Source organism: Eleutherodactylus coqui, chromosome 8, assembly GCF_035609145.1.
Source record: "Eleutherodactylus coqui strain aEleCoq1 chromosome 8, aEleCoq1.hap1, whole genome shotgun sequence".
Taxonomy (NCBI): Eukaryota; Metazoa; Chordata; class Amphibia; order Anura; family Eleutherodactylidae; genus Eleutherodactylus; species Eleutherodactylus coqui.
Genome location: NC_089844.1, coordinates 74,186,161 through 74,199,521, shown reverse-complemented (window position 1 = coordinate 74,199,521; position 13,361 = coordinate 74,186,161). Strand labels below are relative to the sequence as shown.

General features: G+C 41.9%; 1 protein-coding gene across 2 annotated transcripts in view; it reads left to right on the top strand.

The window, feature by feature from the left end:
* The window catches only part of MAP3K20 (mitogen-activated protein kinase kinase kinase 20), a 187,291-nt gene that overhangs the window by 159,553 nt on the left and 14,377 nt on the right, over positions 1-13,361 (top strand). For both annotated transcript variants that reach the window (XM_066575837.1, XM_066575838.1), the window contains exon 16: positions 4,381-4,470. In XM_066575837.1, coding sequence (XP_066431934.1) covers positions 4,381-4,470 — 90 coding nt within the window. The remainder of the gene's footprint in view (positions 1-4,380; positions 4,471-13,361) is intronic.

Below are 13,361 nucleotides of genomic sequence, written 5' to 3'. Positions count from 1 at the left end.
CTAAAACCCTTCTTCAAATATGGCTCAGTGCATATACATAACAGGACTCGCTGTGCATTCTGAAATGAAACTCTTAACCAGTGACTTAGAGGACCAGAAATCCTTTGTTGAAACTAAATTAACTCTGCGATACAGGCAGAAAAAGCTGCATGCTATTCATTCTCTATTCACATCCGCTACCAGTGACATTAAGATCAACTGCTGCAGACTATGCCAACTGCAGACTCTATCTATGGATGCAAATCTTGGAAGATTGTGCCAAGAAGCTATTTGACTGGTGTGTGCCTGTGTGGGGCCATTTGTCAATGAAATCTTATTCATAGTGTATCTGCTGGCTTCAGAGCATTAATTCACAGGCGAATCTATAACATAATGTCCAATCTTCTACCTAGGGAACAGCGATATACCGTATAAATATAGCAGAGCTGAGATTATCTCTTTAGTGCATCCTCATAAGAGTTACGGTAATGCAGTAGGTTTACCTACAAATACCATATATTAATGTCAAGATGGCAAACTCAAGTCTTCTGCATCTGTATACTGAAACAGTCAACGTTATCACTGTCAGACCCGGCTCATACCAGCATATCTCACAACGTGCAGGCTGCGAGATATATGTGCGCGGCACACAGCCAGTACGCAATGACATTGGCTGCGTGATGCTCATTGCCATGTATTATTTGGACATGTATACTCACGCGCCAAGATAGAACATACTGCGATTTTTCTTGCACGCAGATTTTGCAGCAGTTGTGTGAGCAGCAACATGGCCGTCCATAGCAGATTGGTTCAGCGTATTACGTGGAAGACCTGTATTACGTGAACTGACACGCTTGTGTGAGGCAGGCCTTGGAGCCCATTCATATGGGTGCATTTTTGTGCACGCCTCAGAGCAACATATTTGCGCTATGAATGAGTCTTTTTTGGGCATGTATCTGCACATTTTATTGTCCTTTTTGCGCTCGCAGGTCATGTTCATTTGCACACGGCAGACAAGCAGGCCCAGATTTAAATGGCTATGTAACCTTATGAGTTCCAGATTTGTTCTTTTTCCTGTCCTTGCGTATTGTGCAACCCCCATAGACTTCTATGGGGACCTTTGGTAAGCAAATGCACAGGATAATAAAGCATGTTGTATTTGTTTTGTGCACGCAAAATCAGGAAATGTACCTGTACCCATTTACATCAATGCGTTCTATTCTCTGCATATTGCGCATGTAAATTTTATACGTGCAAATACGCCCGTGTGAGGGATACCTAAACTGTATTAATTCACTGTACAAGGAGAGAAACCACCACTATATGGATACAGATAATATGTATAAAATTCATTATAATGAAAGAGCCATTTTGGGGCTACCTAGTGTTTTATGTGTACAGGCAATATAAAGTGGCATTATGAAGCTCTATAATAAAGTAATAAAATAATCAAAATTAAAGTCTCCGAGTGGAATGAAAAGACATTAAATAAAGTTCATTATGATTAACTTTGAAAAAAATGCAGTGAATGGCTACTTTATTCAAGACACCTGTTGGATCTCCTTTGGTCTTCAGAAGTGCAGCAATTCATCATTCTGTCCATCGGCAAGTATAGGAGGACCCACAGTATGCCAAGAACACAATCCCCACACTATTATTCTACCACTGCCAACCTCAACTGTTGACCTATGTCCAGAAAGGTTCATTGATTCATGCTGCTTGTGCCAGATTCTGACCCTCCCATCAGCATGGTGCAACAGAAATTTGGATTCAACTGATCAGGCAAAGTTTTTCCACAACTCAATGACCCAATGTTTTTGCTTTTTTCCCGATTTAAGGGTGGATTCAGACGACCGTATATCGGCTAAGTTTTCACGCCGAGCCGATATACGGTGTCCTTGTCTTCAGGGGGTAGGGGGAGGATGGAAGAGCCAGGAGCAGGAACTGAGCTCCCGCCCCCTCTCCGCCCCTTGCCACTATTTGCAATAGGAGGGTGCGGAGCTAAGTCCCAGCACTTAGCTTTGCCCCCGCCCCTCCCATTGCAAATAGTGGCGAAGGACGGGGAAGGGGCGGGAGCTCAGTTCCTGCTCCTGGCTCTTCCATCGTCCCCCCTCCCTGCAGAAAAGGACACCGTATATCGGCTCGGCGTGAAAACCGAGCCGATATACGGTCGTCTGAATCCACCCTAAGTCTTGTCTTTCTGTTTCTCTTAAACAGCAATGGCAGTCAAACTGGTCATCTTTTGTTATGGCCAATCCATGCTAAGGAAGAATGTGTTTTGCATTCAGACAGAGTTCGATCACCAGCGTTGTATTCGGCTGCAGTTTGCACTGCCTGCGTCGGAATGATTCTTTCACATCCTCCTTGGACCCCTTTTGTCGACATGTTGTTTATATTCACAAAATTCTCTTTTGCTGGATCTTTTTCCCTAAGTACACCAATATCTGTATACATTTGGCACTATTGCACGAGAAAACACCACAAGGTTGACAATGTATGAAATCCCGGCCCCAGCTAGTGTAGCACTAATGACCAGGAGTCGTTGGTAGTTGCTCAGATTGCTCGATTGTCTCACACTAAGGGCTCACACCCACTGGAGTTTTTTCCTCCACTGCGCTGCAAGAGTAAAGGAAAAGTCTCCTTTCAATGGAGCCGGCGGCAGCAGCGCTAGCCCCATTGAAAAGAGATGGAGAAAGCCGCGGTCTTCTGTCACAGCTGTGACAGCTGTGGCAGAAGTCCGCGGCATGCTATCCCATTGCTTTCAATCGGATCGGCACTGCTGCCGATCCCATTGAAAGCACTGCTTTCTGGCAAGCCCCGCAGTCTGATTATCGGGGAAGGGCTTGAAATATAATTTTTTTTAAAAATTGCTCACCGCTCAGACGCGTCCTCCGGCTGACTTCCCTGCACTGCTGTTAAGCTCTTTCAGCAGGTGGGGATTTAAAAATCCCATCGCAATAGCAATATCTTAGCTATTCATGAATGAATAGCTAAGGGCTATCTGTCATTGGCTGAGCGCTCAGCCAATAGCTAAGCACTAGCTGCTATTGGCTGAGCCCTCAGCCAAATTAGCACAGCCCTTTCAGGAGGCAGGGATTTTTAAATCCACGCCTGCTGAAAGAGCTTAAAAGCAGTGCAGGGGAGCCAGCCGGAGGACGCGTCTGAGCGGCGGAGAGGTGAGTAATTTTGAAAAAAAAATTTTTACCACTTATTGATGATTATCGGGGAAGGGCTTATATTTCAAGCCCTTTCCTGATAATCATACTTCGGGGCTTGCCAGACAGCAGTGCTTTCAATGGGATCAGCAGCAGTGCCGATCCCATTGAAAGCAATGGGATAGCAAGCCGCGGACTTCTGCCACAGCTATGACAGAGGATTCCTTTATCCCCGCGGTCCCCACGGTCCTCACAGCTGTGGCAGAAGTCCGCGGCATTCTCCTTATGTTTTCAATGGGGCTAGCGCTGCTACCGCTGGCCCCATTGAAAGCACTAGCAATATGCCGGTTCTATTTCGGCGTCTTTCTTGCGCTGTGAGGCAAGAGTTTCCCCGTGCTCTCGCAGCGCAAGAAAGAAAATATCGCCAGTGGGTGTCCCCCCTAAAACTGATCCATGGAAAACTTGTCACTTGATTATATGCCACACTCGAGGGTAACATGTCTAATATCCATACAGGAAGGCTCCAATCATGGAAGAGCAGGTGTCTCTAACAAAGTGCCTATTCGGTGTAGGTATCCATACAACTGCAACCACCCATACCAGGGGTTATTGCATTAGATAAAAAAAATACAATGACCCTCAAAGTTGTTAACTTCCATAAAAGTCCTAAATCAGTATGAGCTCGTATCTCTGGATTGGGTTGAGTAGTCAGATCTATGTGAACGAAGACTTTCTTCCAAATGCAGTACGCCTGCTGTGGCCGGTTCTCATTAATAGAGGCCTACACTTCAATTTTAGTGATATGAATTCAAGGACCGGAGCTATCAAAACTGCCTGTTGGTCAAACAATTTACTTTTTAAAATACCGCAAGTAAATCATTTATTTCACTAATAAATTAGTCATGTCAGTCCATTTAATTGATGTGAGAACCAGCTGAGCTTTTATGAAGGATACTTTTGAGCAATTCCTTACTTTGTGAACGCGAAATGCAGTTTGAATGACTCTTAACTTGCAGAGCATCATACAAACACCAGGGGTTTGAAGCTATTGTTCCCAGTATTCATGTGTGTGGGAGGCATCTATCCCCAGCAGTGATGTCAACTTAGGAACAGAAAATAGTTGTTAAGAAACACTTCTGAGCCTGTCCTCCTGCAGCCGCGCTAAACTCACGGAGGTTGGAGGCATAGAGATCTTTAAAAAGAAGTTCTACTCGGACTGATGTCATTTATCTCATTTATGTTTCAGGATCTTGCATTTGAAAATGAAGATGAAGAGCGGATAGTGAACTTAGAACTTGTATTTGGGTATCATTTGAAGTCTGGAAACAGCCCAGAGGTAATGTAAATGTGAAAAATACAAATTTACCCACATGCAAACTGAAGACATGTATTACAAAGTGTGTCAATGAAAAGTGTCCATAATAAATAACTATTCATTCATTTTGTGGCGTACTGGAAACGGGAACGTTGAGCGAAGGGCTGTGTTGCTGGTCACTTGTCATGGTGCAGTGTTGGGTATTTCCCCTTCATGGTGGTCGACTACTGTGTTGCTTCCCCTAAACAGTTCCATGGTGGTTATAATGGTGGAGTGATGCTATGGTGCACTGGCCTGGTTATAGCTCCCTGGGTGTAGATGATATGTGATGCAGTGTGTGACCCCAAATAAAGTCCAGACAGTCAGTGGAGGAAGGTTAACAAATGTTTACTTGTTCAAAAGGGCAATGGTAGAACATCCATAAAGATGAAGGCTCAGTCCTTGATAAACAGCAAATACACAAGTTTTGGTACTGGTGGTGGCCGTATTCCCTCTTGATCTGACGTTGATCTATGTACTGCACTACTGTGAGATGTCCTCATGGCCCTAGAATCTCTAGCTTATTTTAGGAAGCTTTCACACCAGTGGTACTATGTCTGATTTCTGTAGCCATCTGTGTCCTACGTGTAATGATAACAGGTATCGGTAAAGCAAGTCTGATCTTCTCCTTAAAGGTGGGCCTCCACATCTGCCTCTCTCAGGCTCTGAGAATATCAGAAATTACTTGAAGTGAACTAACCAAACCTCTAAACAGCAACTCGTACAACTAGATGTGTGTCTAGCTTCATATAAACTGGACTCCTCCAACTAGTAAGAGCTCTGATTGGCTATGCATATGTAACTATAGTTGGGCTGATTCCTGCCTTTATACTAACTGGATCAGAACACGCCACCTCCTGTAGATACATTATACAGTGGAAAATAGACAATGCACATCGCTGTAAATATTATAAAAACATTGAGCATAAAGGGGAAATTATTTTATGATACCAAAGTCCAGCTCCCGCGTACCACAATTTCACTTTCTAAATATCCCCTAAAGAAATAACAGAATCAGATTGGTTACTATAGGGGGCAACTATTGTAACTACCTCTAAAATTTTACTTCAGTGATGCCCAGTCGACTACCATGATTTTATTGTTTCTTTGCGACTCCAGACCCGATGGGTGGACAAGTGCATGGTTGAGCTGCTTTCGTCTGGATAATAAGACAATGAGTACTCATCTTCTCTGGGTACCCAACTCAAGCATAAAGAGGATCTACTCTATTTTCTCCTTTGTTATAGGAGCCCTGTGGAACCTTTCCATCTCCAAAATCGCAATATGTATAAAGTTTATGCATCTATGTGTGGACTTAAGTGGCTGAGATTAAAATACCCCTTTAATCTTTGTACAGGAAAAAACAGTGACAGCAATTTTATGCCACCAAGTGCATTTCCATCCAGTCCTGTCAAGGAAACCGACCAACAGATATAGAAATAGAAACAGGTGACAGCAACGAGCTGACTGACATGTCTAATATAGGGTCTTATAGGTTGATAGATGTGTTAAAGGAAACAGGTGATGGTGCAAATGAAAGCAAGGCATAGAATGTTTCCCTAGAACTGTCCTGTCTGGACCTGTCAGTAAAGTGGAACACCCACCCTTATAAGGATGACCCCATGACTAGAATCCAAATTACTCCCCTAAACTTCCTTAGGTGTAAAATGGTGTAAAGAGAAAAATTTACGACAGGGCGGGAAAGATTAAATGAATAGATGAACCAAGTTCTAAAAGAAAAAGAGCAAAAGCCTACAAAGAGAGCACAAATGAAGCGCTTAGAAGCACCAAGGCAAATATACAAAACCTCTATACAACAGTGTTACCGGCATAGAGGAGCCGGAATAAATACCCTAAGACACTGATAGGGTAGCTGAGGCAATAGACAATTCAATCAGCCCTATCATATGCCAGGTAGCTGCATCCCTGGAGATCGTCAGTGCCTGCTGTGCCATGACACAGCCTTTGCACAAATGGTACCCAAAGGAGCCTATAAGGCAGTAGAGCTCCTCTGCACCTCCATACTGTACAGACTCAATGCAGCTGTAGGATCATTGTTACAATAACCTGCAGGACTGCAGAACATTTCAGATACTCAGCAATTGCCCTTCAGACCAATTTTATGACCGTCTGGAGTCCACTGACGGGCTACTGCAAACAATAACTATCCGATGTGTAACCATTGGTAATACAATACTTCTAAATTGTAATAGGAATGCCCTTGCATCTCAAAGTAACAAGTATTATAAAAAAAACTCTACTTGACTAATCATTATATTAGTCATCTAGAGTTTTCTGCAATTTTCTAGCAAATTCTTTAAAGCGGCTTCAAAAGGTGGAGCTTTCAGATTAAGCAGAGCTCTGTTGCGAGTTGTTATTTTATATGCAGCTATTTCTGCTCCTGTTATTATAAATCTGTCACAATTTTTCGATTGCTCTCAGGTTACCTTTAGTCACCATCCTGTGTTCTGCATGCAGATTAGTACCCCATGTGGAACAGATCAGCCTTCATCACTCCTGCTCTATTTTTTCTTACCCACCTTTACAGTAAGAACGTAGAGTTGATTCTATTACAGAGTTATTTGGTGTTGTGTGACTACAGCGTTCCATCTGTCAAACTAGCACCCTGGTGTTCTAATTCAAATACTATAGAGTAAATGAGTTTCTGCCCATTTTCCCATGTAAATGATGAAAAAAAATCAATTAATTCTGCAGACTGATGAAAGGGAAGAAATAATAAACCGCTGAAAACATCAAATCAATTTTCCATTATCATTTTAACTTAGGACGGGATGTGATAATAAAACATTTATAATACCTGAGCGATGCTTGTATAATCCCCTGCAAATAATGGGGCAGATCTATCAATAATATCATAGGGACAAGCACTGGTGCAATATAAAAGCTGACTGTAATTTAATTGATGTCTGCCAGGGTTTCTTGACATAACAATTGGGACTTTACTTTCAATGTGCACAGTGGAAATGTGTTGCTGGACATATGCCCCAGATTCATGCAACTGTGTGCCTATATAGTGGCATACATCTGCCATTGACATATATATGACCCGTTCTCTGTTTGCCCTGGACATTACTGGGTTCCCTTAACTTTTTAATCAGTTTCCTGACTCGCTGGCTGTCTTCCTGGGTGTTCTTGATTGAAAGCCTCTGCCACCTCATGCGAAAGTCTGTTACCGACCATCAGAATGAGCTTGGTTCTGTCTTAGATTGTTAACAGCATCTTCTGGTACCTGAAAAGACGTGATTAGTACTTTTCATACCATATATGGTTTCAGCATGTATGGATGAAAGAAAATGTGAGCAACCCTAGAGGTTTGGGATTGCTCGATGGTCATGAGCGAAGAGTAGAGGTAGAGTTGTTGCTGCCAACCAAATGGATGCCTCGCCTTAAAGTGGAAGTGGGATATAGCATAGAACAACCATAAAAAGTCTGGTACACGGCACAACTGTCCCACAAAGAAATGTTAACCAATGAATAAAGGTAGAAAATCTGCCAGCACCACACAGCAACATTCTCTGGTATTGGTGCCTCACCTACTATCTTCAATATTACTGAGCTAAGTAATAACTACATTCCACACTCTCTGTATCCCAGCTTGATTGAGGAAGAAGCCATTGGCCTTGAAACACGTTTCTCTGCTGGTGCTTTATACAACAAAAATGTTCTATCCTTACTCATTGGTCAAGAGTAGAGATGAGTGAGCATACTCGGTAAGGCGATATACTCAAGAGAGCATCGCCTTTTTTGAGTACCTGCTGGCTCGTCCCTGAAGATTCGGGGGGGGGGGGGGCGCGGGGGTGAGCGGGGGGTTGCAGAGGTGATCGGGAGGGAGAGAGAGGGGGATCTCTCTCACTCTCCTACCCACTGCCCCGCGCCGCCCCCGACCCCCGCAGCCTCCCCGAATCTTCAGGGACGAGCTAGCAGGTACTCGAAAAAGGCGATGCTCTCTCGAGTCTCTAGTCAAGAGTTTCTTTGTGGGAGGGTGGGGGCGTGTACCAGACTTTTTATAGTTGTTCTATCTGTCATTCAACAAAACAACTTTATTAATACTTAACATGTCATCATCCATAACTCCAAAATGGTTGCAGGTATTAAAAATAGCTACACCTATACATTTCTGATGAAATTCTACCCTTAAACAATGTATCCTATGTTTCCCTTTCCATTGAAGTTTCTTAGGCTCAATCCAAGATGGCCAACAGCCACCACCATAATTCCAAAAAGTTTACTCCCACCCAACTAAGTTTTCTACAAAGTTTCCCACTTGTATCTCTTTTCATTCAGAAGATATTCCTAGTGGACCTGACTTTTGAATCACCCTGTATATTATAAATCATAATTTATGTAATTCAGAAAAGTATGCTGAGGTGTAATAATGAGACATATGCCGAAAAAAACATGGTTTGTAATACCTATGGCACGTTAATATGTACGCCGAAAAAACACCACAATGTAAATATAATATAGGCCTGAAGAGATTTAATGTGTTGCCCTACGTGGTCTGCAGATGTGTAAATGCTGTGTGCTTGGCCCCTCATGGTCCTTTCTTGATTGATTCCGATAAATATGTGCAGCTGATATTGTAATTATCAGGCCCCACCCATCCACACTTAAACCACACCCCTTTAAAAAACAGGTATGTCTGTTGTTGTACACAACTTAAAAAATATATTTCGAAGCTCCTGGATAAATAGAAAGTAAATCACTCATAGGGGTTCTCAGGAGACTTTTCTCAATATGTATATAAATAATGATCTCTGATGTCAGCATTTCACAGCTCATTAGCATTAGCCAGTGTAGAACAAAGGATAACAGCACCCCCCACTGTACATTATCACACATGCCAGGAGCTCAGATTTAAAGCGCCTTCGTGAACATCTGCTTCTAATGAATTTACCATACAGAATCTATTTGCTATGAAAAGTATTGGTTATATGTGTATTTTTTTCACACGATTAGGTAAAATAAGTTACATACTATAAGTTGCATATCTGTAACTGCTTCCACACCAGGCTTAGATTGTATACACATGTGACACTTTTTTTCGTTTTTGTCATAGTTTTTTATTTTTACTTTAATTTTAAAAAGATGCATGAAAATCAGGAGAAAAGATGCTACAGAACCAAAACCGAAATAATACAGCCTCGTCCTCACATCACGTCTTTCATCTATCTACAGATATAGCAGACTTAAAATTGGCATTTAATGCTTTACCTAAACAGTTGCACAAACGATAAACTGACAATGCATCAAAAACCACTGACAAAGTCAGGCTAAAGTTTGCTAGGACATTGCGGCCTACTTAGTTGGAATGATGTTTCATACGCCGGTCTTAGTAAACTTTACGCTGGGCTAATTGTAGCAAATGTATTAAGAGGCTTACGTCTCTTAGTACACTAATTGCATCTGACGGCACCTCCGTGCACCAGACTGAAACCTATGCCAAGCATAAATTGTAGTAAACTTGACAGGCCAAGTGCGGCCATGACCCTTTTTGTACCCTTTTAGAAGTAGCGGAGGCTGGCACAAAAGTCAAAAGTTGCAAATTATAGTTATGAGAACAAATGGGCCAGACTACAAATAAGGCAGGGGGGGTGGAAGAGGCACTAATAGACTGACTGATATTTACTGGGGGAATCTAATCTTGGACTGTGGGGTTCCACAACCTCATGGTGGGAGAGTATTGATACCAGGATGCCCAGGTACTCTCGAAAAGTTCCTTACGATCAGTAAGAATGACCATCGACTTCTCATTAACCATTATCAAGGACTATTTGATTGTAATAAGGTCAATACTGAACAATGCTTTCCTCTAGGAGCGAGCAATAGCTATATGGACAGACAGAAAACACAGTGAGACCCATCTAAACGTGTACTTGAGAAAGCGCCTCCCAAGGTGATTTGGATAAGCTTAAATTTGTGATGGTAAATAATAAAGAGTAACCTTGAATCCGGAAGCGATGGAGCCTAGGGCATTTTACACCAAACATGCCAAAAAGTGCCCATACCCCCAAAACCTCCAAAACGGAGACAGATACCCCAGGAAACATGCAGGACAATCTCAGGGTAGTGATGTACCAGCTAGTTAAAAGTTTACAGCCTGCTTCCATGATTGCAAATCTTAATCGAAAGCTTAGTAGTCAATTGATGCCATTCCAAAGCAGGAAGCTCCCTGCCCAGGTCCGCCCTCCATTTGTATATGTAGGAAGGTTTACCTGTAGGCGAAGTTTAGTTAGAGTTTGATGATGATCCCAGAACTACCCGAAACTGTATAACAAGTGTGTTTACATATGGTCATATCAGCTACAGTACATTATTATCAATTAAGGATATGGCATGCAAATTTTAATATATATGCGACAATGTATTTAATGCATTCAGTGTCGAGTTAACATTTGCTATCTACATGCAGTGCATATTGGTGAACTTTCAGAAGGAGTGACAAAGACGGGAAGAAATAATAATTTACACCAGCTGAAATGCAACAGTGACTGTTTAGCAGTCCTTCCCCTAGGCCCATGCAATACCTATATAGTCGTGTAACAAGAAACTTACCCCTCTCACCAATGGGCCTATAATTTGCAGACAGAAAAACCTCCCTATATCCTGTTCAACTATCTCCACCCCCAGTGAGTTATAAGCTGATAAAGTGTGTATACAACATTTTTTAAGAAGGGTATAGTTTCTTCTTAAGGAGAGCACCTAGAAGGTGAGCGAGGAGACTTATAAGGCCATGCATGCTCCTCTGGGAAATGTATGCAAATGGGCAGATGGAACAATACCTCTACAGCGCCATTCTCCCATTTGCAATATTTTTGGGACACCCTGTACACACACACTATTGATAGTTTAGGAATTTGTTACTCCGAGCTCTCCTATATGCTACCTTTTAATACCCATCACATTACACTCCTCACTAAATCTGAGCGTGCATCAAGCTGTGACGGTTTTATCATCCGTAATCATGTCAAACACAGCACCGTACAAGTAAAAAAAAAAAAAAGAAAGGCGACACTGGAAAAATAATCTAACGGAAGAACACAATCAGCTGTTCTACTTTCTAAACACAACACCCGCCCAAAATAAAAGTACCCTGTAGAAAAGTGCATTATTCTGCCTTTCTTCATTTCGGCTACATGTCATCTAGTCATGAAAACATGTCAGGCATGATGATGTTTTCAAAGCGATTTCATATCCTGAACTGTGTATTGTGCCATTAAAAGTATGCTTCATTTGACTTGTTTCAGTGTAATCTTTAAGAATACCCCAAAGGCCCTTGTTTCAAACATACGAAACAAAAAAAAAAAAATTTGCAATCTTATAGTAACCTTGTCTAGTTAGTAGCAATCCGGGCTGACCTTAGACACGCGCCATTGTTAAGGGTATAATACATTTACATATTTTGCAATAAAACATCAGTCATTTGCATTACAGTGTCAAGATTTTATTTGATTCTTCCACCTAAAAATGACTCATTTTCCTTTCTTGTATTTTTAAAAAACCAACTACTCTAAGCTTGTTTGAGAATAATCAAAAATTGGCCATTTAGCTTGAAGTCATTTTCTTTTCAAAAGGCAAATGTTATTTAATCTTTCAGCTGTTCATTGTGCCATCATAAATACTTTCTTTTCAGCACAGTTGTGGGGACTGAAATGAGCCCACTAATTGCCTCCCATTTCGACTGACATGTGGTGGTTTAGTGGAAAGGAATCACAGCGGGGAGAAGGAAATGGGAGGCTGAGAAAATGGGAGCTAATTATTTTCTCTGCCTCATGTCAGGCTCTGTGTCAGCCTTGTTTTTACAAACTGGAAGGTTTAGCACTAAATAAAACAAACTGGCGTCATGTTTTCATATACTGGCAGTGTCACGAAACCAGCTGCACATCTCAAAGACAATATAATGCCTGCATTTGTACGGACACCATCTGACAGTAACTGTGAGCCACTACTAATGAGGATATCACAGTGATGCCAAGTGAAAGGTGCTGAATAATTTATGATTCTACATCAGTACCGCAATAGTCCTTTACATCATTATGAGACATTGTTTTCCTGAAGAGATTAAAACATCCTTTCGTCTCAGACCCTGGAACCTACATTTGTTAAGAGAGGACTATTAATGGAATTTTGGGAGAGATCCCTACCCGGCCGAGTTTTTTTTTTTTAAGACTATCTCATGGGACAAAGCTTTTGGAGGGTCACGACACCCGAGATCTAAAAGGAGAGGAGCAGATTATTCTTACTTGTATTAGCAGGATTTTTTTTTTTTTTGTGTAAATCCGAGAAGAATAAAGTGAGTCGGGTTTAACATAATGAAAAATAACCCAGGTGCCATAGATGAATGTTCAACTGTTATGACTTGGAAACAGCGGGTCTCGGCAGCTGAGCTAGATAATAGCGAAGAGCTGAAGCGTCGTCAACATGTTAGTACTTTTAATAACAGCGGGGAGAATTGTTTGGGTTTTTTTTTTTGCTTTTTATTTAGAGAACGCGTATTGTTATCAGAGGGGGCTGAAATGTAGATGTGGCCACGTAAGGTAAAGTTTATCAGCATTCTGAGGAGTGCGCAAGAGACTGCAGAGTGCCGCCTGCGAGTCTCTCGTAGGGTATTGGCATAGTGCGTGCCGGTGGGTGTGTGCCATCAGCTGCCCTCCTTGAGCTTCATGAGCTCAGTTCTCTATCTGGAAGGAAATAGGTGATACAGATGGCTCCGTTTGCGTAGATTAGATTACCATTTTTTTCCAGCTGCGGTGAGATTTCGTTGTTCTCTCTTAGGGAGTTTATGCATTTTTTACTGCATTTTTACTTTGTGATGCAGTTTTTTGGGTTTTTTTGTATTGATACTTAAGGTT